Consider the following 25761-nt stretch of genomic DNA (forward strand, 5'->3'; position numbering starts at 1 on the left):
TCTTCTTGATTTACATCATGTCGTTATTGCATGATAATAATATCTTAATTATACATACAGTAGTAGTAAAGTTATATTAAAAAAAAAACGCGTTTCATGTAAGAATTCAAATATCCAAAAAGGCAAAAACGGGAAAAGAGAAAAAGAAAACCAGAAACGGCATGGTTTTGCGTGTAAAGGAGAGACAGATCTGGCATCCAAAGTTGCTTCCATTGCATTGGACCATCATCTTCTTACTTACTTATACATGCCTCTCAAATACTCTTTATCCACTTTAACTCTAATTTATATAGTATTCCTTAAAATCATCGATTTTATATATACATGTAATGTAGTCAAGTTTCAGCTTTTTAGCTTTAAGGAAAATAACCCTTCCTAACATGCGTTTTTTTTTACCTTTTCTTCGAGCTCCATTTTGGTTAAAACAAAAAAGCAAAAGATTTTGGTACCAAAAAAAACACTTTTTATTTTCTTCAAATACACATTTTATTTTCTTCAAATATGTTTCATAAGAAAGAGTTTAACGCCATGAAAGCCCAGTTTGCTTATAACTCTATTGGGCCAATTAAAATATGCACTAAGCCACTAAAATCCCTAAACCAGAAACAAACCAAACCGTTGACAAAAAAAAAAAAGAAACAAACCAAACCGGGAAGATGCAAACCGAATTTTTTAAAACCAAAATCAGACGACTTAACCGTTTCCAAAGTGTGGAAATCAGAACAGAAGCACCGGTTCAAGTGCGGACTCCTCCTTTGTACTTTGTTCTCTCTCTCTCTTCCACGGTAAAAAACAAAGCTTTTTCGCTTTGCATCGCTGGATGTAGAGAAAAAGCTCTCTAATTTTGACATCTCTTTCAATTGATCTTAGCTCTCAGGTGGTTGCTTGCTGAATCTGTAAGCTCTATTACATTGTCCAATTGATAGTGTACAACTGTATTTGCTACTTGTGGAATTGTTCCGAGATTATTAATTTTTATGATGATGATGATGATGATGATTTATGAGTATTGGTCTTAGAATCTGCTCATCTTCACTCTAAACTTGTGAATTTCTTTTGGGTTGTAGCTCAGAATGTGTGCATAGCAGGTTAGGTGGTTCTTAGTCTCGATAATAATGTGTGCTTTTCATCGATTTGATAATTTATAAGCAGTTGTATCTTCGTCCTCAATACTATTTTCAAGTGAATGATCAATATGTGAGAAGAAAATTGAGGATTAGTTCTATTTCTATTCCCACACAGTGTTAAGTTAAGTCCTTTTAGTGCTTTAAGCCAAGTGGGCATTTCTATACAATTCACTGTCTCTTTGCTTAGCTTTTGTGTTGTTTGCCAGTATGCAATGTTCTTGTTCGACCTGAATCATTTTTAAGTTTTACATTATAAGATTTGAAATAGTTGGTTGCTTTTTGCAAGTGATGCTGCTCTTCTTGTAAGTTGGTCAGGTAGTTGTAATTGGTGCAGGAAGTATTCTTAAACTTTCAAGTTTTATTCGGAAATGTCACCTGAAACTTTCATTGCTCATTGCATGATTTGTCTTACAAGGCTTGAGTCCCTGAGTAATTGGTTGCAACATGGCCAGCTTAAAGCTGATAAATTTATTATTGTTGGTATATGGGCAGGTACATTATCTTGCAAAGGTACTTCTTAGCACCTTATTCTCAGTTCACTACAACATTTTGCTATTAATGTCTTTTGGACACTTTTTGGGAAGTGGTTTCCCACAGAGTAACTCATTTCCAGTGTAAATGGACGGATCTTGAAACTTGAGAAGCTTAGGTATGCTCCCCTCCAGTTTATTGAACGAAAGATTCAGCTTTTGCAGAGAAGATATTGCTGCTAAGCTCTGAGGAATGGCTCCAGAAAACTTGTTTCTTGATAGATCAAGCGCCTCCAAGCGACTCAGTTCTGAAATTTTCTCGGGAATGCTTCCTGCCATGGAGTTTCTGGATAAATTAAGGATTCGAAGATACGAGAGGCCTAAAATTTCTCCTGGGATCCTTCCACTTATGTTGTTTCCTGAAAGGTTTATGCTATTGACTATGTCTTGGTATTCACGAGCTCTTGTCACAATGAAGACTAGATTCTCGAACACCTCATTGTTTGTACCTCGAGCAATAGCTGTGAGATTGCTGATGCATTTTGGAATTGGGCCCGAGATCTTGTTTCCGGAGAGATCCAGAATGCGTAGATTAGGAACGCTGCAGAGTTCATCTGGGATTGGACCAGTGAAGGAGTTACTTTGCAGACGAAGCATGAACAGAGAAGACAACTTTCCTACCCATGAAGGAAGCTTCCCGGTCAGCTTGTTTCCTCCAAGATCAATGCTCGTAAGGCCAGAGCAATTCTGAAGACTCTCTGGGATTTTACCTTCCAATGCATTTTGGTTCAGAAGCAAGACACTGAGAGAAGGTAACAGACTTAAAGCCGCTGGTATTTCGCCTGATAAGTTATTCTCAGAAGCATCAATTCCCCAAAGCATGAACTGCCGGTGCCAACAATTTGGAAAACTACCAGAGAAATGGTTCTTCCTTAGAGACAGAATCTGCAGCCCGGAGATATCACATAGAGATGATGGGATTTTGCCGGTGAAGCTATTATGAAAGAGGTAGATTTTTTGAATTCCTGGCATCAAGACATCAATGTTCTGAGGAAGAGAACCTGAGAAGTTGTTCTCGTAAAGACGAAGCTCCGTTGCGTTTGTTGACCAGAGAGGAAAAGGGCCTTCAAAGTTGTTGGAGCTCAAATCAATGGTGTTTAACTTTGGGAACGCAAGATTTTGAGGTAATCTACCTTTGATTCTGTTGTTTGCTAAAACCAGGTAAGTTACCTCAGAAGAGATTCCTGAAAACCAGCTATCAGGTATTGTGTCTTCGATTCCAGTGTTTCTGAGTGTGATGAAGTTGAGCTTGGTCTGTACTTGAAGCCACATTGAAAACAAACCGATCTGGCAGTTCTCGATTTGGATTGACTCCAGTCTGAAAGGAGGAACCCAAGTAGATGGTAACTTGAAGATAAGAGATCTGTATGGTTCAGTTGTGAGACGAATGGTTTTCAAGCTTTTGAGATTCACGAAATGAGACTTTAGTAGAACACCTTCCCATGTATTTGCCATCAAATTTAAATCCACAAGCTCTGCAAGCTTCCCCAAGCTTTCTGGGATTGACCCGTTCATGGCATTGTATGAAAGATCAAGTTTCTTCAGTGACGCCATGTTTCCTATAGAGGAAGGGATCGAACCCGTGAAGGAATTTGATGAAAGATCCAGAATCTGCAGATTCCTCAACGTTCCAAGCGACTCGGGCAATGTCCCAACTAACTTGTTGGAACTGAGATCGAGAAATTCCAAGCTGTTGCCTTTTCTTCTGGAGTAGGCGTCTAAGAAACCATTAATTTGACCATTGAGTTCGTTTGCAGAAAGGTCAAGAAACTTCAGTCGAGAAAGGTCTCCAAGAACCGATGGAATCTCTCCCTGGAGGGCCAGATTATTCGACAGATCAAGTGTCTCTAGAAGCTTCAAGTTCTTGAACCCGGTAGGAATTGAACCCTCAAGAAAACACCACCTGAGGGATAGCTTTCTGAGGTTGGTGAGACCAAATAGCCAGCTGGGTATTGGCGAATTGAGAGAGGTTTCAGACAAATCAAGAACTTCAAGGTGCTTCAGACTTGCAGAGGAGGACAACAAGAGAGGTAATTTCTTGATCTCACAATTGAACAAGCGCAACTCTTTTAGCGTCGTGACTCTGCTGAAATTCTCTAACCAGGTTTCACCGGCGCTGCTCAGATTCACATACCCCATGTTGAGGTACTTCAGAGAAGAAGACAGACCCGAAATCCACCCGAGGTTGCTTGCGCGTAGAGAAAACGTACCAGAGTCACCAAATGACTCAGCGTTCAGATCAAGGGACTCCAGCTTCGACAAATTCTCAAGATTAGCAGGAATTTCGCCGGAAAACGAGGAGGAAGAAAGATTCAGGTACCTTAGGGTAACGATTTGGCCGAGAAATCCGGGGATCTCCAGTCCACCAAAATCGTTTGAACTCAAGTCCAGATAGCTCAAGAACTTGAGACTGGTCAAAGACGGATGTAACTTCCCTCGCAAGCAACTTCTTTTGTACTCATCGGAGCGAACGTCTTGAACTGGGTTTCTAAGATCAATCTTGACAACGCGGCTGGTCCGGGTATCGCAGAGAACACCAGGCCAGTTGCAGCAATCAGGTCCGGACCAAGAAAAGAGTCGACCCGAAAGATCAGTGAGTAATGCTTTGAAGGTGAGAAGAGCTTGTCGCTCGGTGGATATGCATTTAGGATTAGCTGCAGCTCCGAAACCAGAGTCTTTGAGAAGTAAAATGAGAACAAGAGAGAATATGATGAAGAAGCTAGGCCTTAGCCGGAGATTAATAAGCTTGAGGTCCATACTTCAAACTCTGTTTGTTTTGTTTCTTTTGTCAAACGTTTCAATATATACATGTTCAAACGCAGACATATTAGACCAGCATTATATGTATACTACATTACAAACACGGTTTATATCAAAGCAAATATTTAACTATGAATATGAAAACGTGTTATATTTGGCTGGTGCGCATCGAAGTTAGTGCAAATAGATATTTAAGCATTATTCACTCACATGGCTCGTGTGTGGGTTGTATTTGTCTATTTGAGGCACTCGTTATATTTAATTTTTGTTTTTATATTTTTCACCGACCACTCGCTTATTGCAAAAAGATTTATTTAAAAAAAAAGGGATTTTGTCTAATAATCTCAGCAAAGCTTATTTCCCTAGAAAATGGGCTTCTTAGGCCCATTACAATATGTATTGAAACGTTCTGGTCCATTTGGGTGTTAATAAGCACGAATAATTTTATTATTTAAATTTGCCTCGTTAATGATTGTTTACAGAACAATAATCATCAGAAAACATTCGAAACAGTAGTTGCAGAGTCATGGTAGCTCCGCTGAGTCTGCCCAACTCGTCGTCTCTTCCTTAAACATTAGGGTCAGCTCAACTTTCTCGGGAAAGAAGAGACTCCGCAATTTGTGTTTTTTTTTTCTCGAGAAGAATGTCTCTGAGCAAAAAAGTAGCTGTGTTGGCTATGATTCTAGCGTTGACCATTGTGGTAGTCAACGGGGTTTCAGCAAGGTTCTTCGTGGAGAAGAGAAGCTTGACGGTACTTAACTCATGGAAAATGGGAGGTAAGCATGACGCAGCCATCGCAAACTTTGGTCTCCCGAGCTACGGTGGTTTCGTGATCGGCTCCGTCGTCTATGCTGGCCAAGATGCTTACGGATGCGACTCTTTCAACGAAGCCTTCAATCGCAAGTCTCCTTATCCCAAAATTCTCCTCATTGATCGTGGAGGTACAATTCTAGAGTTCATGGTGACAATTTCTTGTTCATGATTGACATATGAGACTTGTTGGTATGTTGGTATACAAAGAAAGTTCTGTAATTGACGACATTTGAGATTTGGTTTATATGCTCTTTGATGCTTTTTGGCATTTTTGCTTTGATAAGTTAGTAAAAGTTTAAGCAATTTTGACTGTTTCATCAACAATCTGATTGAAAGTTTGAAACTTTTTGTTTTTGTTGACATTGTGATTGAAGTTTGAAACTGTTGTGATAGATTTGAGAGTTTATGAATCCGACTCTACTCTCGTTTTTGTTTCTAGTGTGTGACTTTGCTTTGAAGATATGGAATGGGCAAAAATCCGGTGCAGCTGCTGTTCTTTTAGCAGATAACATTGTTGAGTCATTGATAGCCATGGATTCATCACCTCAAGATGAAGATCCTGACTTTATAGACAAAATCAACATCCCATCAGCTTTGATCCTTCACTCTCTCGGAGATAATCTCAAGAAAACTCTTAAAAGAGGTGAGGAGGTTATCTTGAAGATAGACTGGAGTGAGTCAATACCAAACCCTGACGAAAGAGTTGAGTATGAGCTATGGGCGAATACTAATGATGCATGTGGTCTACACTGCGATAAACAGATAGATTTCATAAAGACCTTTAAGGGAACAGCTCAAATTCTCGAAAAAGGCGGTTATACTTTGTTCAGACCTCATTACATTGCCTGGTTCTGTCCCAAAGATCTTCTACTTAGCAAGCAATGTAAGACTCAGTGTATAAACCAAGGGAGGTATTGCGCTCCTGACCCTAAGCAAGAATCTGAAGATGGATATAATGGGAGAGACGTCGTTTACGAGAATCTGAGACAGTTATGTGTTCATAGAGTAGCCAAGGAAAAGAATAATTCTTGGATCTGGTGGGATTATGTGACAGATTTTAACATCAGGTGTTCTATGAAGGAGAAGAAATACAGCAAAGAATGCGCAGAAACTGTCGTGGGATCTCTCGGTAATGAATGCCTTTTGATGTCCTGAGAGATATCACAATCTGCTTGCACCTCTTTCTTTAACAGTTTCAGTGTCTTTTCTCAGGGTTGTCTCTTGAGAAGATCGAGAGATGCATTGGTGATCCTGATGCTGATGTAGAAAATGAAGTTCTAAAAGCCGAGCAAGCTTTTCAGGTTCGCGGTCTCTTCAAATTCACTGAGATGTTTATTCTACTCTTTTCATCACATTTCAAATACAGTTAGGCCAAGAGAATCGCGGGGTTGTCACAATGTTTCCATCATTGATCATCAACAATGCTCAATATCGTGGTGAGCAGCTCTTCCTTCTAACTGACCATAACAAAGTTTGAAGATTATACAAACTTAATCTGTTCCATGATCAGGTAAACTGGAGAGAACCGCAGTGCTTAAGGCTATATGTTCAGGATTCAAGGAAAGAACTGAACCTTCAATATGTCTAAATACAGGTCAAGTCATTTTTTCGAGTAAAGAGAGTCGTATTCTGTGACAACATACTAAATATTTCTTTTTGATATTATCCTAAACAGAGATAGAGACCAATGAATGTCTTGAAGCAAATGGTGGATGTTGGCAAGAAAAAATATCCAATATAACAGCTTGCAAGGTATATTTTGATAACGAGCCATATACAAATATGTTATCGTTCTATAGACGATACCATCTCCTTTATAGATTACATGAATCTTATTAGGACACATATAGGGGAAGAGTATGTGAGTGCCCTGTTGTCAATGGTGTTCAATATAAAGGAGATGGTTATACTTCCTGCAAGCGTATGTTTTTGAAACTTCGTTTTTTTTGGATTTTCTCTCAGTGTACACTTTTGTTCAGTGGTCATATAAATTTCTCTTTATCTTGTTCTTGGTTCAGCTTATGGACCTGCAAGATGTTCAATGAACGATGGAGGCTGCTGGTCTGAAACTAGAAAGGGTCTAACTTTCTCTGCTTGTTTGGTTAAGTGACTGATGCTTTTTCTTCCTCTTTGCTAAAGTTTGAATTTTTTTTTCTGACTTTCTATATATTTGATATAGAACTTGGAAACATCAGGATGTCGTTGCCCTCTAGGCTTCCGTGGAGATGGTCTGAAATGTGAAGGTGAATATTTTCTTGAATATATATTTGTCATAGTAAAATCTAGTTTCTTTGACATTTTCTCTCACCGATCAATATTGTTTCATGACTAGACATTGATGAATGCAAAGAGAAATCAGCTTGTCAATGTGATGACTGCAAATGCAAGAACATTTGGGGAGGATATGAATGCAAATGTTCTAATAGTAGTCTCTATATGAAAGAAGAAGACACTTGTATTGGTATGTTGGATGTAAACATTTTTTCAGATATCACTAGGACAAATCCAAGTGTTTACATTTGCTACGGCTTGTGCAGAAAAAATAAGTGGAACAAGAAGCAGATGGTTGTTCACAGTTGTAGTTCTAATTGCCATTGCAAGCATCTCTTTAGGTGCTTATACATTCTACAAGTACCATCTTCAGGTAATGTCACTATTGCCACTTAAGAGTTCTCTTATGCATTATCATTCATCAAACTCTAACTAAGCTTTCTATCTTTATCAAAACAACAATGCAGTCATACATGGATTCAGAGATCCAGTCTATTTTGTCTCAGTACATACCACTCGATAGCCACAACATTAACCAAGGCGACAAGTAAATAAGAACAGTTGTTCAATCTTTCGTTGTAATTTAGAGGTCTTTTTTTTGTTTTTTTCTGTAAAGAATAAAAATTTTGAAAATGTTTTAAGAACTAAAATGTTGCTTTCATTGAGAGTTGAACTCAAGACCTCCCGCTTACTAAACGGGTGCTCTAACCAACTGAGCTATGAAAGCTTTTGGTAGGTTGCACCATACATTATTATTATTTCGAAAGAACAGTCGATGCAATGAAATTCAAATCTTAGTTTCCGAATTCTGGGTTTTGACCCTAGAACCCAAAAATTCGTATGAGTTTTTGATCTAGCTTTTGCACAGAAAGGTTCATCGTCATCGTCCTGGTAAGTCTTTGTCTTATTATGTTTCTGAGTGATTTGATGCTACTTTAATACCCACCCCACTTGCGTTGTACATTTTTGATCGATGTACCTTTGTGCTAGTAAGTTGTGAGATTGGAATATGAAATGATTGGAGATAATTGAGCAACTGATTTCAAATTGGCAATTTCGATTCCATATCTATTGCTTATGTGATTATTTTGATTTGAGAGGGAAGAAGGATAAAATTAAAAGCGTATACCTCGGGTTAGGTTGCAGAGGATTTTGAAACTGCTTGGTTTTGAACTCTTTAGAAGGACGAGTATGGACTCAAAGGTTGTAATCTATATCGGTTCTGGATCAAGTGAAAAGCTTTTCTTTATGTATATTCGCAGCAGATTCAAACTTTACTGTTGCAGATTACAGAGATACCAGAACGAAGCAGTTCATGAAGAAAGCTAGTAAGCAGAATAACATTAGAGTGGAAGGAAGATACCTTTTGGAGGCATAAAAAAAAAAAAAAGAGGTTACATTTCTTCAGTATTTCCATAAGATCCTGGCACGATTTGCTGATGAGCCATATCGAAGGTTGCATGAAGACCAAGCAACAAATAGTATAGCAACATGGCTAAGGTGCAAAGCCCAAACCTTATGAAAGCCTCAGCTCCCAAAGATCCCATGAGAAAGATGTTTGTTGCGATTGATAAGCATGGGAGCCACGGGACTAATGGTACCCCCCACACTTTCGGTGTTCTTTGCTGAGGAACAAAGAATACTATCCCCAATGTCCCCAAGAACCAGAAAGGAACGGTTATTGTATATCCTATCCACGATCCCTTGATCCCCATTCCCCAGTAAGCCGAAGTGCCCATTGAAGAAGCAACAACAAATAAGAGACAGATGATAAGCTTAAGAAGATCAACTCTTGGAGTAACTTCTCTCACGTAGTATCTCCTCACGAGTAGTGCTATAGGCATCATTGTGAAGATGAAGAGAGTACTTATCGATAAGAGGCTTGCCAAAACATCTAAACCCGAAAATAAAGCGATGATAGCACTTGGAATTGCTACTAGGAGGTTTGCGTTTATTGGTGTTCCGGTTTTGGGATGGACAAGGGCAAATATAGGTGGAATCATGTGGGTACGTGCAATGTGAGTAACGTATCGCGCTTGTCCCAGTGCTCCTACTAAAAGAACTGTTGTCATTCCTTTGAGAGCCCCAAGTGCCACCAGGTACTTTCCCCATTTCATTCCAACGCTCTGAAATGCTACCGAGTAAGCTGCGTTTGGATCTATATCTGTGTACTTCTGCATCATACTCAAGGATAGTGCCATCAAGCAGTATATCACTGTTATTATCGACATTGAACCAAGTAACCCAATTGGTATGTCTCTTGATGGATTCTTGGTTTCTTCAGCCATTGTTGCTATGTTATCAAATCCTCCATATGCAAAGTACACAACTGCAGCTGCTCGAAACACTCCCTCAGGTCCGTAAGGAAAGAATGGAGTCAGATTAGATGTGTCAGCGTGGATAAAACCCGCAATTATAACAAAAAATATCACTAAAGTGTTGATAGCAGAAGCTATCCAGTTGAGCAATGAAGTCTTTCGGGTGCTGATCGATGCGATTGTAGCTGAAGCGGCTACAACCACAACAGCTATTGGGTCCAAGAGATTAAAACCAGAACTGAGATCTGTTTTGATCCGTAGAGCGTTGGGTTTGCGATTCAGAAGAGTGGAAAAATATGAAGTCCAGGCTCTAGCAACAGCTGCAGTCCCAACTATACTCTCAAGAAGTATATTTCCTGCGGTGATGAACGCCGCAAAATCCCCAAGCTCAATCCTTAAATAGGCGAAGGAACCACCAGCTACGGGGATTTCTACGGCGAATTCCGTGTAGCAGAAGACAGAGAGCATAGCAGAAATTCCTGAAACAACATAAGACAACACAATAGCAGGTCCTGCTTGTTCATGAGCTTCTTGACCTGTCAAAACAAAGATTCCAGCTCCAATCACTGACCCGAACCCAAACCAGACTAAATCCCACCATGTGAGACACCGTTTCATCTCGTGCTCGCTCTGTTTCTTAAGCTCGAACCGCTCATTCTCATCATCAGACCTACTAACCAACCTGTTCTTGAACCTGGAACATGTCTGCGACAGAGCAGCTCTGTAACTACCAAAGGTCTGGAAAGATTCCTCAGGGAAAAAATCTCTCTTGCTACATCTCCAGTACCCTCTCTCTTCACCATCCATTTTCTCTTGCTTCAAAGACTTTGTTAGTTAAAGAGAGCTTAAAGTATCATCTTGTTCCATTGTCTGACTAGTAGTAGACGTTTCAGACAGTTCTTTGTATTGTAGCCTCCCTTTTCTTCCAATAACGAAACTTTCCTCAACTTGTGTACTGTGTCCATTCAATTAATCTCCCCCACTTGTTGGCTTTGCTTTCGTCATCTACATCACTCTCATTGTCTTTACTCTACTGTTTGGTTTATTCAACCATGAAAATACATATTTCAGTGCTTTTACACTTAGGGGACTGTAAAATGATGAATTTGCAAACTAGACCTTGACGTTTTTAGAAAGAAGCACATTTAATCCTTAGTTTCTCAATTCGTCGCCAATTGACTTCAGTTTATATTAGAACTCAGGGTTTTAGATTCTCTCGTGAAATCGAATTTGATCAGTGAAGGAGGAGGAGGAGGTATGGGTGCTCAGAAGAAAGGCGGCGGCGCTAAGGTTTCAGAGGATGCAGAGGAACAGAGTCGTCAACGGTTGCAAGCAATTCTTCTCGCCGATAGCTTCGCCACAAAATTCCGGCCCGTAACCCTAGAACGCCCAAAGGTACTGTTACCGATAGTAAATGTTCCGATGATTGATTATACATTGGCGTGGCTCGAATATGCTGGGATAGAGGAGGTTTTCGTGTTCTGCTGTGCTCATTCGGTGCAGGTTATCGAATATCTGGAGAAATCTGAGTGGTACTCGCACCCAAACTTGGTTGTGAGAACGATTGAGTCTCACAAATCTATCAGTGCTGGAGATGCTTTGCGTTACATGTATGAACAACAGACTGAGACGTCTCAGATTCAAGGTGATTTTGTTCTTGTTAGTGGAGATACTGTCAGTAATATGCCACTTGCTGATTTGATTCAAGAACACAGAGAGAGGAAGAAGAAAGATGAGAAAGCTATCATGACTATGGTTATTAAGCAGTCTAAATCTTCTTCACTCACACATCAGTCAAGATTAGGAACGGATCAGCTTTTCATTGCTGTAGATCCTTTGACAAAGCAGCTTCTTCATTACGAGGAGGATAAGATTGATCATCCAAGAGGCTCAATTTGCTTAGATAAGTCATTGTTGGATAGTAATCCCTCTGTTTTAGTGTGCAATGATATGCAGGATTGCTACATTGACATATGTTCCCCTGAGGTGCTTAGTCTCTTTGAGGATAACTTTGATTATCAACATCTCCGTCGTCATTTTGTCAAAGGTGTGCTTGTTGATGATATTATGGGTTACAAGATCTTCACTCATGAGATTCATTCAAGCTATGCTGCTAGTATTGATAATTTTCGGAGCTATGACACGGTTAGTAAGGATATAATCCAGAGGTGGACATATCCTTATGTACCAGATATAAATTTCAGTGGGAACCGCCCTCTAAAGCTCGGGAGACAAGGGATATACCGGGCTTCTGATGCAGTTCAATCACGATCTGCTGATGTTGGAGCTTCTACTGTCATTGGCTATGGCACGAAAATTGGTGATGGGGATAAAATCTTGAACTCGGTTATTGGGAATGGATGTTCTATTGGATCAAATGTCGTGATAGAAGGCTCATATATATGGAACAATGTTACGATTGAAGATGGGTGTGAGATAAGGAACGCTATTGTCTGTGATGGGGTGAAAATTAGAGCAGGAGCTGTTCTGCATCCTGGTGTTGTTTTGTCTTTTAATGTTGTAGTTGGGCGGGACTTTGTTGTGCCTGCATACTCAAAGGTTTCCCTACTTCAACAACCAACGACAGAAGACAGCGATGAAGAGCTGGAATATGCTGATAGTAGTAGCGGGACTGCAGATCATATGTCAGGCCTAAATTTGCAAATGGAGCCCAAAGCATCTGAGCTTGGTCCTGATGGAGCAGGGTACATATGGGAAGTATGTGAGGGGGCTCATGATGAGGAGTGGAAGCATTCAGTTGCACCAATCCCCAAGGATAAACTTTCTGAGTTTACTCAGGCCATAGACGATGATGACACTGATGATGAAAGTGTTATCCCGGCTTCTGGAGAGTTGAAATCTGATGCTGATAGTATTAACACTGATATGAATGATCCCAATGACGACTATTATTACTTTGAGAAAGAGGTTGAAGGTACCGTCTTAAGGGCAGTGGAAGAGAACATCAAAGTGGACCTTGTAACTCTGGAGATTAACGGGCTCCGGTTGTCGTACAACATGGAATCTGCAGATTGTGCTGGAGCAACATTCTACTCTATGATGAAACTGGCAGTTGATACTCCACATAGCTCTGCTAGTGAGTTGTATAAAACTGCGACGAGTATCATTTCAAAATGGAAGGAGCTTCTTGGGTTCTATGTAAAGAAAATTGATGAACAGATAGAAGTGATTATGAAATTCGAAGAGATGTGTCAGGATTCTCCCAAAGAGTTGGGCCCTTTGTTTACACAAATACTGCATCTTCTATATGACAAAGACGTGTTGCAAGAAGATGCGATTTTGAGATGGGCGGAAGAGAAGGCAGGCGCGGATGAAGTTGACAAAGTATATCTGAAGCAATGTGAGACATTCATACAGTGGCTCAAAGAAGCATCTGAGGAGGAAGATGAAGATGATGAAGATGAAGAAGAAGATGACTGAATTGGTAAAGCTGAGTTCGATGGCTCTCAAATGGAATTTCATTTTGCAGTTGATGGCCTCACATTTTGATTGATCATTTACTTTTAAGAGATACTCTCTTTTTCTGTCATCATCAATAATCTTTTTTTCCATGTCTCTATGTCTCTATGTTACTTAATGAGATGTTTTGTTATCCATCGAGTTTGCACATGTATGCGTTTGACATGTATTTTGATAAAATCTCTTGTTTAGATATCTTTTCTCCATTTGCAAGAAGAAATGTGTGTTATTTTTTTCCAATTACTCCCTCTACTTTTTCTTATTACAAGTATTAGCATCATAATTAATTCCCCTGTTCCAGCGACGCGTTCACTTCCTCCTGATTCGATCTCTCTCTTAGACGAACCGGCTTGATCGAGGTTACGTAAGAGCCCTAATTTTGGATCCGAGAATCCAGAACCTTCCAAAATGGAGAAGAATCTCGCTGGAGACTCAATTCCGAGACCCAAATGGAGAAAAGTAGCCTACGGAGGGATGCAAATCGGATACGACGACAACTACACCGACGAATCGTTCCTGGAGGAAATGGTGATGAACGCAAACGTGGTGAGGCGTGATTTGCTCAAGGTGATGAAAGACTCTGTCTCCATCTCTCAATACATCTGCATCGTTGCGCTTGTCGTCTTGGTTTGGGTTCACACTCTTGAATCGTCATTGGACGAGAACTCGCTTTTGCTACTTGATCTCTCACTCTTAGCATCTGGGTTCTTAATTCTCCTCTTAACCGAAGAAAAGATGTTGTCTTTGAGTCTCCTCTTGCGTTATATAGTAAACATCTCTTTCTTCACCACGGGGCTTTACATCTTAGCTCCGATTTACCAGACGCTCACGCGATCGATCAGCTCAGATTCGATATGGGCAGTCACAGTTTCACTCCTCTTGCTTCACCTCTTCTTGCATGATTACTCTGGTTCCACCATTAGAGCTCCGGGAGCATTCAACACTCCGAATTTAACAAGTTGCATATCTGTCAATGCTTCAATCGTTGCTTCAGTCTTTGTTGCTTCACGTCTTCCCTCTAGGCTCCATGTCTTTGCTGTGATGCTTTTCTCACTCCAAGTCTTCCTCTTTGCTCCTCTCGTTACCTACTGTATCAAGAAATTCTCGTTTGGGTTGCATCTTCTCTTCTCCTTTGCTCTCATGGGTTTGACGCTTTACTCTATTTATGCTCTGCATAGACTCTTCTTCCTTGTCTTTCTTCTTCTCGTGCTTCTTGTCAATGTTGTGTGTCCTTATTGGCTCATCAGGATGCAAGAGTACAAGTTTGAGATTAATGGTCCTTGGGATGAAGCCAAGCTTTGCTTCGACATTACAGATTGATTCATACTCTTTTGATATTTTATTAGACTTGCCTCTCTTATTTATTTGAGTCTATAGTTAAGTCTAGTCTGGTGTTGTATTGTACTTCTACGGCTCTACCTCGGTAAAGATTTGGATTGGTAAAGTATAGATAACAGTTTCAGTATATGCTAAGTATCATAGTCAAATTGTCAACAAAGTCAGGATGGCCGAGTGGTCTAAGGCGCCAGACTCAAGTTCTGGTCTTCGAGAGAGGGCGTGGGTTCAAATCCCACTTCTGACATTTATAAATATATTATGCTCTATTTATTTTTTCTTGAAACTGGTTATGGTTCAAAACGCAAAACATATGTTCGACAAGAACACACGCCAAATAGAAAATTGCATTACACATTTACACTCTATCATCCGGCTGAAATGGCCGTTCTCCGGAATCAATCGGTAAGTTCTTGGACGGGGACACCGCATCTTTGCCACCGGAGGAGGACCATGCACAATCAGAGAAGGAGAAACTCATTGAACGCAGCTGCCGATTATTGTTGTAACTATTCCGTTGGTTCGAGAAGACGCTCCTCTCGCTTCCGGCACTTCTGCTTCCGTACACCTGCCGCGAGCTCCTCGCTTGAGGTAACACCACATTGTCCACCGTCTTCTTCGTCAGTTGCCTCCGGACTTCTTCTGGTAACCGGAGCATAAACCGGTCTAAACTATCTACCGGTTGAACCACAGAATGTCCGGTCGAATGCGATCTCGAGAATAATATCTGAGAGACATGACAGTGTGACAACCTCGTTGACCATGACCGAGACGCTATGTTTCTATTGGTCCATGTCACACCATCACACAAATGCGCATTTGGCGATTCTACGAAAACCGGATCCGGAATCAACTCACCCGACTCAGAGAAAAGATCCACACGACAAAGCGGACACGTGGAGTGATCAGAAAGCCAGACAGTGACGCAATTAGAGTGAAACACGTGGCTACAAATAGGTATCAAACGCAGCGTTTCATCGTCTTCGAACTCACAGAGACACACCGCACACTCGGCTCCACCTATCCCGAGCCTACGCTCCTTCACCTCCGAGTAGAGAAACGTCGGGAACGAGTTTATGATAGCCTCACTGAGCCCACAGGTCCCTGTGATGCTCATACTGGAATCATCGTCGGAGTCCGTGAACGAGTTGACAGATTGAGCAGAGTTAAATTGGCGAGAAGTCCAGCGAAAGCAAACGGAAGCCAAGCCAACAATGAAGATGGCGAATAAGATAATCGTGGTTACCATGATGGCTAGGTCGCTTGCTTTTGTCTCGGTCCCCGGCTGCGCCATCGCCTTTACTGATGATTCGCACGTTACGCACTGGAACAACACTCGTATCCTTCTCTCTAGATATACCATATGAACACAAAGTATGCAAATAATTATTTTTTGTGGTTTATAAGACATGGATAAAGATAAACTAATAACCAAAGTATTTACTCTCTTATCTTCTTACCTAGGCCATTTCTACTTTTGGTTTTAATGTTTTTTATCTAGTCCTTTTTTTATATATTAAAAATTTAATATCAAATAAGTTGACATGTAAAAGTAAAACATAATTAACTTGCCATAACCAAATAGATATACATAGCATGTGTTTGACCAGTTGGTTACTTTCTATCTAAACACCTTTAGTAAATTCCCAATTATTCCGTGAAATGCCAAATTCCAAATTTGCAATACTCGATGTGGAAAGAAAAGAATGATCTACTCTCACAAACATGAAAGAATGCACCACGACATTGACCGCATCTTATACTGGTATAGGTTTATTTATTACCTTATGGACGATCTGCTCAAAAGTCACAACAAACAAGCGGACGATAACGTGATTGTCTAGCAAAAATTAACTTAGCTAGATACCTTTAGTTGCACCACTCACTTCTACATGTGACATTCATATGTACTATGTAATGTAGTAAACCTGATCCTGAAAATATTATTTCCACATTCAACTCAGTATCAGATCATGTAGGATTGTACGTAGGCTAGCTACTTCTAGAACATTTCAAAGATTTCACAATCTCACACGTACATTTCTTTTTTTTTTCTTTTGCTGAAACCTTTACACAGTTTTTAGTTGTTTGACAGATAATAATTGTAATTTTTGTTGGTCATGCTCAAAAGTAAAAAACGCTTCCAAATAAGAACATTACATCCCAAAACAATTATTTACACTCGTTCATCTGGTCGGAGGCGCTCGAAAGACCGTTCACCAGATCCAATAGATGTCGGGCGATTCTTAGGCGTATCTCCGGCGAAAGCTGACCGAACCGAACCGCTCCTAAAAGAGAACGAGAAAGACAGCGAATGCAGCCGTCGGCTATTCTTCCGTCCGTACGACAAGACGCTTCTCCCACTCCCGACGCTACCGCTTCTGTAACCGCTCCGTGAACTCCTTGCCTGAGGCAATAACGCCACGTGTCCCGTCGTCGTCCTTGATGTCATCATCAGTTGCCGTCTTACATCATCCGGTAACCTCAACGTAAACCGGTCTAGATTCCCTACTGGTTGAACCAACGAATGTCCGGTCGAGTGAGATCTCGGGAAGAAAATGTCAGTTATACGCCAGCTGGACAATCCCGTTGACTTTGACCGAGGCGTGGTGTTACTATTGGTCCACGTCACACCATCCAGCAAATGCGCGTCCGAAGATTCCAAAACCCTTGCCCTGTCAGGATCCGTACCAGACGAAACCGTACCCGGATCCGGAACCAAGTAGCTCTCTGTCTCACTGCTCTCGTCGTCACCACCCTTTTGGTTGGGGACAAGATCCGCTCTACAGAGAGGACACGTGGAATGATCGGAGAGCCAGACGTCAACGCAATCGGCGTGAAACACGTGGCAACAAGGAGGCATCAAACGCAGCGTTTCGTCGTCTTCGAATTCGCATAGACAAACCGCACACTCCACACCACCTTTCCCGATCCGCACCGCCTTCACCTCCGAGTAAACAAACGTCGGGAATGATTCAATAGCCTCCGCTTCGAGTCCACGCGCCGCCGACCTCATGATCCTGACCACGCGGGCCTCGGCGTCTGCGTCGGTGGATTGGAAAACTGAAGGACGTGAGTAAAACGGCGCGTTGCTTCTCCGACAGAAGATGGAGCCAAAGACCATGACAAAGATCACGATGAACAAAACCGTGATCACTATAACAACAGGATCGTTGGCTTTCGTGTGAGGTCCTGGTGGTGTGGTCTGAGCGGATCCGTACGGCAAGGAGTGAAGCAAAAGCAAGACAAAGACAAGATTGCGTGGGATCCAAAGGGTGGAGTTTGTGTCGAAGATCGCCATATGATGATCATCGTATGTAAGTGGAGAAGAAGAGAGGTTTTGTTTGGTGTGAAAATATAAAGGTGGTTAAAAGAGAGTCAACGTCTGGGTTTGTGAAATCCATGGAGGTGTAAGAGTCGTTGCGTTACTGTGGATCATAGCACTTGCTTATTGAATTTTTGATATATATATATTTTTATTAATTACTAAAGGCAAATTTATCTGATTTGATCTATTCACACATTTGACTTTGAAGAAGTCTAGTGTGTGTACTTTTACAGCTAGGAAAAGAACACCACTTCTAAAGATGAAGCATCTCACTATATACAATTAGTGGTCACAATCTTTTCCAAATTAATAGAAAATCTCAATGATTTAAATTATACTGTATACCTTCACAATTTATATACTTTTTAAAATGATTAAATGGTGAAATCTCGTATCTTATCCATTCAAATTCCTGAAATAAATTTCTATTCTTAGTAAAGAAACTACAATGGCTGGTTCGCCTAATTACAGTATCATAATAGATTGCAAGATTTTCTAATGCAGAATCATCTCAACTTGTTTCTTTTTTTAATACTATGTTCTAATCTTCTTTGATAATATCAAAGGAGAGTGATCTAAAATTTTGTAAAAAGCAGGGTTGCGATTGTGTTAACTCACAAAGTCACAATTACATAATAATCAATCACCAAAATTGACCTCTGTATAGTCTACTGTATACAGAGTAGGCATCCGAAAATTAACCTCGGACAATTCATATGTGATAATAACGTATATAATACTTAATCTTCTAACCAATAACCATATATGAATCCACTAACGAGTAGTATTATATATCGGATCATATATATTTTAATAATTTGTTAAGATGGTAGGAATCTCATAATTTTCCGTCATCTAACTAAACCCAGGGTTAATCAATTGACATCGTGACAACCATAAACTAAAAAGAATAAACATACCATTAGAATCCAATCAGCCTAAGTAATTCACGCCATCGTCATTGACTTGAGAAAATACAACATTAAATATAGCAGACCTTTGAATAATTCGATGGTTAACTCGTGCGGGTTTCAACCAAATTAAAGTGACAACATTAACGAAAACATTCGAGTGTCCAATAATACACAAGACTACAAGAATCCAAATCATTACTTGGATGAGTCACTTCACCAAACCATAATACGATGAGCCAAACAAATCTCATTAGACAATAATTTAAAACATTATTCAAAAAAATCTTAGTTATCGTTACCACCATCTAATTCTGTTTTAAACTATAGTACTATAAATTAATAACATCCTTTATATAATAATACGGGGTCCGATTTCGAAGTCATTACTTTTATGAGGGTCATTTTGCAAATTCTATTTCCTAAGTTTTCTCTTTTGCCTTCTCCGATCGACGGGAAGGGGAAGCGCCTGAATCACACACAAAACCTTTACAATCGGAGTTGGAGAAAGCATAAATCGGGGGGAATATGAAGGGGAATTGGTCAATCATCCGTCAGGTTTTACACCGCCGCTTCTCCACTCTCCGTTCCTCAACACCATCGTCGCGATTATCCACTTTGTCCAGCTCCGCCCGACCTCTTATGTTGGTCCCAAACTCGATGTCATCGCTGATCACTAGTAACTCGTTGTTTACTGGCTCCACTATGGGCCGATCCATTGATTTTAACTCCTCCAACACTTCTCCTCTTCTCCACCGGAGAAACCTTTGTTCGGAAGCTGGAGGTAATCACGTTCACTTGCTTCTTGTGTTATTGCGTATATATCTGTGAATATTTGGAATTTGCAATCTAGTATTTATGATCTAGGTAGGTTGAAAAACCGAGAATAAGCTTTGAGTTTTTAGTGCTAGCGATTTCCATGGGATTCAAATTACCTTGCTTTAACTCTACCATTAGCCATTTCAATGAAAAAAGTATAGAAATTGGGAATTCATCTATGCTCAGAGATGAATCTAATCCTGTAATTGTTGATGTTAGGTGAGAAAGGTGTTGTTATAGTGAAATCAGAGGAAGGATTCATCGATGCAATGAGCAAAGCTCAAGGTATGCGTTGTAACCACTTACTTCTTACTTCACATTAAGTGAATGTGCTTGGTATGATTCGCTGCTTATGTTGTCTCTTGATGTTATCTCTATCCAGATGGATCTCTACCGTCCATCTTCTACTTCACTGCGGCTTGGTGTGGACCATGTATGTTATTTTCTTAGAAAGTTAGTTTTGTTCTCTATAGATATTTTCATTCAAGTGGTTTTTTTAGTTTGGTGTTCCATTTTAATTCAGGCAAGTTTATCGCTCCTGTAATCACTGAGCTTAGTAAACAGTATCCCGATGTAACCACATATAAAGTCGACATTGATGAGGTATGTTTGATTTGTTCTGCTTTTGAACTCCATGCATATATGTCTATTTTCGTTGGGTTTCTGTGATATAAAACCTTCCACGGTGCTTTGAGCTTGAACCGAAGGATAAGATTATTTGGTGTTCTGTGTTGAACCTGACTCGCCACACTCTGTTTCAATGTCATATATACTTTTGTTTGCGATATAGTTAGTGAGTAAAAGTAGCTGAACCATACAATAATATTTAAGCATCTTTACCACTCTTTTCTCAATCTTCTGTTCTCATGAATGTTCACTTCTTGCATAAATCTGTAGGATGGGATTTCGAACACTATCAGCAAGTTGAATATCGCAGCTGTGGTGAGTTTCATTACCATTTCTTACCAAAACATAATTGAGATAATACAATCAGCAGGAATGACTCATGTTGAACCATTCTTATGAACAATTATGATGCAGCCAACACTGCATTTCTTCAAAGGAGGCTTGAAGAAAGGCGAGATTGTGGGTGCAGATGTCACAAAGCTGAAGAATCTCATGGAACAGCTCTACAAGTGAAGACCCAATGCGGTCTAGTAATGAACATGTTGAGTAGTTTGCAAGATAGTTTGAGAGTGTCCAATCAAATCAAGGTTAAACATTTATTTATTTCGTTTACAACAACCAAGCCTATGTAAGTTTTCTCCTAATATTTGTTGGATTGGTTCATATGAGTCAACCGAGGAACTGAGGGTGGAGGAATGTAAGCAGCAAAGTATGATCCTCTTAAAATTTAAATTATAATTGCGCTTAATGCGTTGCCTTTTGTGTTAAAAGAGTTTGAAGTGAGAACTTTAAAAATATATATATATATATATATATATATATATATATATATGCGAGAAGTGATAACTTTATTACAGAACTGACAAATAGTACTGTATATGAAAGCTGTAGATATCCAATCAAGTCGACAGTCGACACCCCTGACATTAAAACTTTGACTCCTTTGGCTTGTAATAGTGGCTTAAACTGGGCCTATGTATGGGACTCTTGTGTTGGCAAATTGATATGTAGTAGCAGAGTAAACGTGGAATAAAACAGTGGAATCAACTGAACCACTGTTTGATCTGAAACCAAATTTATTTTTGTTGGTCTATAGTTTATAAAACTAAGAAGGTCATATACATACATACACATACAATTGTGTGTATGAAACTGTATGTAATATTGAGATTTTATTTGAGAGGATGGATGTGTGGAAGTTAATTTCAAAGGAGTTGAAACCTACGGAGTAAAAGGGAGGGTTAGGCCAACAAATTGTCGGAGGACTTTGGTCTTATACTCTTATTGTTGCGTTGGAATGAGACTAGAAGAAGGGTATTATCGTCATTTACGTTACTACGACGTTGATTAAATATTTTGATTCTTTGTCTTCTTCTTCGTCTCTCTCTCCCCTCTCGCGCATCTTCGGTGCTATAAAACATAACACACGAATGAATACATGATTTTGGAGTGAGATTTACGTTTGTTTGATACACGACAGACTATGAAGGAGCCAACGACGACGGAGATAGAGATTGAAACTTCGGCTGTCACGACGATGCTGCCTCCTCCTCTGACGGGGTCACCTCACCAAGCGTTAGTGGAGAGGCTCAAGGATTACGGACAGGAAGGTGTTTTCGCGCTCTGGGATGAGCTTTCACCGGAAGAGCGAGATCATCTCCTCAGAGACATCGAGGTGAATCGGAGAATTTACACAGTTCCAGCGTTTCATTTTCGTACTTTTTTTTGTCATCTTCTAATTCAGCGAAATCAGCTGAAGATCCTGCAAAAAAAAATTACTGTGAATCGTTGGCTCAGTTTCGAATTTTTGATTTTAAATTATTTTTTAAGCGTGATGCGTTATTTCATCTTCCAGAATTTGGATCTCCCGAGAATAGATCGGATCATCAGATGCTCACTTCACTCTCAAGGTTCATCTCTAGTAACCAAACCGTTTTTTTCGCAATTTATGTTTAATGGAGATTTAATCGAGCTCTGTTTTGACCTCATTAGGGTTGCCAGTGGCTGCAATAGAACCGGTGCCGGAGAATTGTGTGTCAACCGTGGATGAAAGAACAAAGGAAGACCGGGAAAAGTGGTGGAGAATGGGACTTAAAGCTATCTACGAAGGCAAATTGGGTGTGGTGCTTTTATCTGGTGGACAGGTACTTTAATTATTTGCGGTATTGTGTTGCTTTGCCTCTGGAGTCCTTTTCTTGGATTAGTTCTAACTTCTAAGATTGTTGAGAAAGATTTTAATGATTCTCGGATTATGGTTGGAATGAGTGTGTGATTGCTGAAATGATGTTGGAATAATGCTTGATACCTACTCAAATTATGCATTTATATGTCTGTTACTTAAATTATTGCCAAGTCTGAAAAAGTACTTATTTTGATTTGTGTAGTCATAAAGGCTTTCTATGAGTAATCATGACTGCTTTAAAAAAATCTTACCCGTCGGTGCTTTCTTCTAGACAGTGAAACACCTTATTATGAGAAAGAATAGTTATCACGTGACCTCAAAGATGCTTTATAGGATCTTGTTATCTTCTTTCCCCTTTTCAGTTTGTTTCATTTATTCAGCATTGAATAAACTTAAGAATATTTTTCTGTGGATATTGATGGTAGTGTTATTACCTGCTATTTTATGATATAGTTGGCGAATTGAACTAGAAGATTAAGAGGGGAATCACTAGTTTCGAATAGATTTTGATTGACTCTTTGAGTCCACCTTGTAGTGATTGTTGGTACATTCATTGACACAAATTTGTTATGAAATGATCTGGCTAAAAATATATTTTTGTAGGGAACAAGACTTGGAAGTTCAGATCCGAAAGGGTGTTATAGTAAGTAGTTCTCGTTTCAGCTTTGTTTTTGCTGGACGTCTTCTATATATTGTTTGCATATTGCCTTTTGCAAGTTCAGATTCTCTTGTTTTAGCAAATGAAACATTCTATAACATTATACGTTTACTGTTACCTATATCGTTTGTTTCATTACTACGTTTACTGTTACCTATATCATTTCAGATATCGGATTGCCATCTGGGAAGTCACTTTTTCAGATTCAAGCTGAGAGGATATTGTGTGTCCAAAGGCTTGCTGCTCAGGCAATGAGTGAGGGTATAGTTCACAACTCTGTATTTTATTTATCCTTACAACTATACTATTAGTAATACCTTGCTCACATAAAATTTTACCTGCAGCAGGTTCAACTCGCCCAGTTACAATACAATGGTATATAATGACCAGTCCATTTACTCATGAACCAACACAGAAATTCTTCGAGAGTCACAAGTATTTTGGCCTTGAGCCAGAGCAAGTAAGAGGGTTCTTAGCTGTAACGTTTTCTGGTCTATTGTTTTCTTCCTTGTGACCTATATCGATCCCGCTCTCTGTAGGTCACCTTTTTCCAACAAGGAACCCTACCTTGCATTTCAAAGGATGGCAAATTTATCATGGAGACACCTTTCAGTGTATGTGTCTTTAAAGCATGCTGAAATAACCTTAGACACCGATTCTTGAGGTTTACAGTGAGTTACTTTTTATCCTTAAAGACATTGGCCTTACGGATTTCATTTTATGTGACTAGTTAGCAAAGGCTCCGGATGGGAACGGCGGAGTTTATGCAGGTATTTATTCTCTAGACCTTCTGCTCTAGTTATAGGAAATAGTGTTTTCAGCATTTTCTGTTTATCAGAACTTTTAATATGTTTATTCAGCTCTCAAATCGTCAAGGTTATTAGAAGATATGGCTTCGAGGGGGATTAAGTATGTGGATTGCTATGGTGTTGACAATGTTCTGGTTAGCTTTTTCAGTGCTCTAAAGTCTTTGTCTGTGTACTTTCTCGATTCTTCTCGAACAATTAGAACAATAAACAGGAATCTTGGAAATCAGGTTCGAGTAGCTGACCCTACTTTTCTGGGATACTTCATCGACAAAGGTGCAGCTTCTGCTGCAAAAGTAGTGCGCAAGGTATATTCAGATAATTTTCTAATTAATTGGTTGAAAAAGCTACTGGACATTAATTTTTCACTTTATAGCAATTAGTTTCTCCTGAGCCAAATCACAGTCAAGTTTTGACCGAGAATCTTAATGTTTTGAAAACAGGCATATCCACAGGAAAAGGTTGGAGTATTTGTAAGGAGGGGAAAAGGTGGGCCTCTGACTGTAGTTGAGTACACAGAGCTTGACCAGTCTATGGCTTCTGCAACTAATCAGCAAACAGGACGTCTTCAATTTTGCTGGAGTAACGTAAACTTCTCTCTCTTTTACAGGCTTTCTAAGTTATTCTGTGACCATAATTTTCTTGCCTTATTGCTACTGTACCACTTTTTTGCAACTTAGACATTGGTTATTACTTATTTCAATTATGGAAGTGGCTATATGTGTAAGTTCCTAATGTAAGTCAAAACGTCGCAGGTGTGCTTACACATGTTCACTCTGGAGTTTCTCAATCAAGTTGTGAATGGGCTGGAAAAAGACAGCGTGTGAGATGCTTTTTACCGATCCTGCAATATGACGACATTTGACATATTCAGTAACTGATATCAAAACTCTTGCAGTTACCATTTGGCAGAGAAGAAGATTCCGTCTATAAATGGCTTCACAGAGGGGCTGAAATTAGAACAGTTCATATTTGATTGCTTTCCTTATGCTCCTTCTACTGCGCTCTTTGAGGTACTATTCTGTTATATTGTGTGAGACACATCAAAACCGAGGCTCACATGATTCGAAAACCTCATATTTTTCTGCGGATTTTTCTTGCCTTTGCAGGTGTTGAGGGAGGAAGAGTTTGCTCCTGTGAAGAATGCGAATGGCTCTAATTTTGACACACCGGATAGTGCGAGACTCTTGGTTCTTCGGCTGCACACACGTTGGGTCGTAGCAGCTGGTGGATTTCTAACACATTCCGTTCCTTTATATGCAACTGGTAAAGAGCCCTTCCACTCTTCTATTCATTTGACTTTTTTTTCCTACAATAATAGTGGTTTGGGTAAAAGAATCAAGCCCTAAACCAAGTAAACCAAACTAAATTGAAACTACCAAATTAAAACCAAAGTGAAAAAGGATAAAATAACGGCTATTAACAGTTATAGCTCAAACAGGCGTGGAAGTATCGCCGTTGTGCTCGTACACAGGAGAAAATCTAGAAGCGATTTGTCGAGGAAGAACGTTTCACGCACCATGTGAGATCTCCCTCTAATCTTCTTCTTATATATTCTTGTAATTTGGCCGTCTTTCTTTGCTTTTTATTTTTGGCTTGTTTCTTCTTTGTGCTGAAACTTGGTCTCTCTATATATGAACTGTAACTACTAACTGACGAAGGTGGTCAATAGTATTCTCTGTTCAATGTGTTACTCTTCATTATTGCAACAATGGTGAATTCCTTCAAAATTTTGGTGTGTTACTCTTCATTATATACCCGACATCTTGAATTAAAAAAGGTCTACAAACTTTGTG

General features: G+C 39.7%; 9 protein-coding genes and 2 non-coding genes across 12 annotated transcripts; 6 read left to right on the forward strand and 5 right to left on the reverse strand.

The window, feature by feature from the left end:
- Positions 1–743: 743 nt before the first annotated feature.
- On the reverse strand, positions 744–4559 carry LOC17890161 (probable inactive leucine-rich repeat receptor kinase XIAO). The gene has a single exon (XM_006296401.2). It carries the CDS (start codon positions 4412–4414, stop codon positions 1667–1669), a length of 2748 nt encoding a protein of 915 aa, XP_006296463.1. The 5' UTR covers positions 4415–4559; the 3' UTR covers positions 744–1666.
- A 359-nt stretch (positions 4560–4918) lies between these two features.
- Positions 4919–8246, forward strand: LOC17888384 (vacuolar-sorting receptor 5). Its single transcript, XM_006295801.2, has 12 exons — positions 4919–5358; positions 5670–6359; positions 6443–6531; positions 6597–6666; positions 6741–6824; positions 6906–6982; positions 7070–7151; positions 7249–7331; positions 7410–7473; positions 7563–7691; positions 7768–7874; positions 7969–8246. The coding sequence occupies exons 1-12, from the start codon at positions 5061–5063 to the stop codon at positions 8050–8052; spliced, it is 1857 nt and encodes a 618-aa protein (XP_006295863.1). The 5' UTR covers positions 4919–5060; the 3' UTR covers positions 8053–8246.
- On the reverse strand, positions 8155–8228 carry TRNAT-AGU. The gene has a single exon. It is a non-coding gene; the product is annotated as a tRNA-Thr (tRNA).
- A 484-nt stretch (positions 8247–8730) lies between the features above and the next one.
- Positions 8731–10918, reverse strand: LOC17888534 (cationic amino acid transporter 5). The gene has a single exon (XM_006295534.2). It carries the CDS (start codon positions 10624–10626, stop codon positions 8896–8898), a length of 1731 nt encoding a protein of 576 aa, XP_006295596.1. The 5' UTR covers positions 10627–10918; the 3' UTR covers positions 8731–8895.
- Positions 10919–10997: 79 nt separating this feature from the next.
- Positions 10998–13382, forward strand: LOC17890283 (translation initiation factor eIF-2B subunit epsilon). The gene has a single exon (XM_006293675.2). It carries the CDS (start codon positions 11077–11079, stop codon positions 13258–13260), a length of 2184 nt encoding a protein of 727 aa, XP_006293737.2. The 5' UTR covers positions 10998–11076; the 3' UTR covers positions 13261–13382.
- Positions 13383–13401: 19 nt separating this feature from the next.
- LOC111830988 (phosphatidylinositol N-acetylglucosaminyltransferase subunit C) lies at positions 13402–14766 on the forward strand. The gene has a single exon (XM_023784194.1). The coding sequence runs from the start codon at positions 13708–13710 to the stop codon at positions 14617–14619; it is 912 nt and encodes a 303-aa protein (XP_023639962.1). The 5' UTR covers positions 13402–13707; the 3' UTR covers positions 14620–14766.
- A 31-nt stretch (positions 14767–14797) lies between these two features.
- Positions 14798–14881, forward strand: TRNAL-CAA. Its single transcript has one exon. It is a non-coding gene; the product is annotated as a tRNA-Leu (tRNA).
- Positions 14882–14992: 111 nt separating this feature from the next.
- On the reverse strand, positions 14993–15997 carry LOC17890445 (RING-H2 finger protein ATL38). Its single transcript, XM_006296041.2, has one exon. It carries the CDS (start codon positions 15995–15997, stop codon positions 14993–14995), a length of 1005 nt encoding a protein of 334 aa, XP_006296103.2.
- Positions 15998–16634: 637 nt separating this feature from the next.
- LOC17887701 (E3 ubiquitin-protein ligase ATL9) lies at positions 16635–18069 on the reverse strand. The gene has a single exon (XM_006294376.2). The coding sequence runs from the start codon at positions 17933–17935 to the stop codon at positions 16811–16813; it is 1125 nt and encodes a 374-aa protein (XP_006294438.1). The 5' UTR covers positions 17936–18069; the 3' UTR covers positions 16635–16810.
- A 1251-nt stretch (positions 18070–19320) lies between these two features.
- On the forward strand, positions 19321–21089 carry LOC17889585 (thioredoxin O1, mitochondrial). Its single transcript, XM_006294965.2, has 6 exons — positions 19321–19657; positions 19912–19977; positions 20075–20125; positions 20216–20295; positions 20590–20634; positions 20734–21089. Exons 1-6 carry the CDS (start codon positions 19402–19404, stop codon positions 20830–20832), a joined length of 597 nt encoding a protein of 198 aa, XP_006295027.1. The 5' UTR covers positions 19321–19401; the 3' UTR covers positions 20833–21089.
- A 640-nt stretch (positions 21090–21729) lies between these two features.
- LOC17888208 (UDP-N-acetylglucosamine diphosphorylase 2) lies at positions 21730–25694 on the forward strand. 2 transcript variants are annotated; one of them, XM_023784033.1, is made up of 15 exons: positions 21730–21994; positions 22175–22229; positions 22312–22463; positions 23105–23144; positions 23328–23420; positions 23507–23619; positions 23699–23773; positions 23890–23929; positions 24020–24102; positions 24196–24273; positions 24409–24552; positions 24721–24788; positions 24864–24978; positions 25075–25231; positions 25407–25694. In XM_023784033.1, exons 1-15 carry the CDS (start codon positions 21803–21805, stop codon positions 25502–25504), a joined length of 1503 nt encoding a protein of 500 aa, XP_023639801.1. In that variant the 5' UTR covers positions 21730–21802; the 3' UTR covers positions 25505–25694. The 2 variants fall into 2 exon arrangements, with proteins under 2 accessions (XP_023639801.1, XP_006295438.1); XM_006295376.2 differs by having other exon boundaries at positions 21731–21994; positions 23504–23619.
- Positions 25695–25761: the final 67 nt, after the last annotated feature.

Source organism: Capsella rubella, unplaced genomic scaffold, assembly GCF_000375325.1.
Source record: "Capsella rubella cultivar Monte Gargano unplaced genomic scaffold, Caprub1_0 scaffold_4, whole genome shotgun sequence".
NCBI classification, from domain to species: Eukaryota; Viridiplantae; Streptophyta; class Magnoliopsida; order Brassicales; family Brassicaceae; genus Capsella; species Capsella rubella.

Excerpts from the sequence above, each read along its gene's own strand:
- LOC17890161 (XM_006296401.2), bottom strand. The coding sequence starts at position 4,414 with ATGGACCTCAAGCTTATTAATCTCCGGCTAAGGCCTAGCTTCTTCATC.
- LOC17888384 (XM_006295801.2), top strand. The coding sequence starts at position 5,061 with ATGTCTCTGAGCAAAAAAGTAGCTGTGTTGGCTATGATTCTAGCGTTG. Across the intron at positions 5,359-5,669 it reads TCTCCTCATTGATCGTGGAG|TGTGTGACTTTGCTTTGAAG; the intron begins GTACAATTCTAG and ends TTTTGTTTCTAG. Across the intron at positions 7,332-7,409 it reads TAACTTTCTCTGCTTGTTTG|AACTTGGAAACATCAGGATG; the intron begins GTTAAGTGACTG and ends TATTTGATATAG.
- LOC17888534 (XM_006295534.2), bottom strand. The coding sequence starts at position 10,626 with ATGGATGGTGAAGAGAGAGGGTACTGGAGATGTAGCAAGAGAGATTTT.
- LOC17890283 (XM_006293675.2), top strand. The coding sequence starts at position 11,077 with ATGGGTGCTCAGAAGAAAGGCGGCGGCGCTAAGGTTTCAGAGGATGCA.
- LOC111830988 (XM_023784194.1), top strand. The coding sequence starts at position 13,708 with ATGGAGAAGAATCTCGCTGGAGACTCAATTCCGAGACCCAAATGGAGA.
- LOC17890445 (XM_006296041.2), bottom strand. The coding sequence starts at position 15,997 with ATGGTATATCTAGAGAGAAGGATACGAGTGTTGTTCCAGTGCGTAACG.
- LOC17887701 (XM_006294376.2), bottom strand. The coding sequence starts at position 17,935 with ATGGCGATCTTCGACACAAACTCCACCCTTTGGATCCCACGCAATCTT.
- LOC17889585 (XM_006294965.2), top strand. The coding sequence starts at position 19,402 with ATGAAGGGGAATTGGTCAATCATCCGTCAGGTTTTACACCGCCGCTTC. Across the intron at positions 20,126-20,215 it reads TGCGGCTTGGTGTGGACCAT|GCAAGTTTATCGCTCCTGTA; the intron begins GTATGTTATTTT and ends ATTTTAATTCAG. Across the intron at positions 20,296-20,589 it reads ATAAAGTCGACATTGATGAG|GATGGGATTTCGAACACTAT; the intron begins GTATGTTTGATT and ends ATAAATCTGTAG.
- LOC17888208 (XM_006295376.2), top strand. The coding sequence starts at position 21,803 with ATGAAGGAGCCAACGACGACGGAGATAGAGATTGAAACTTCGGCTGTC. Across the intron at positions 21,995-22,174 it reads ATCTCCTCAGAGACATCGAG|AATTTGGATCTCCCGAGAAT; the intron begins GTGAATCGGAGA and ends TTCATCTTCCAG. Across the intron at positions 22,464-23,104 it reads TGCTTTTATCTGGTGGACAG|GGAACAAGACTTGGAAGTTC; the intron begins GTACTTTAATTA and ends ATATTTTTGTAG.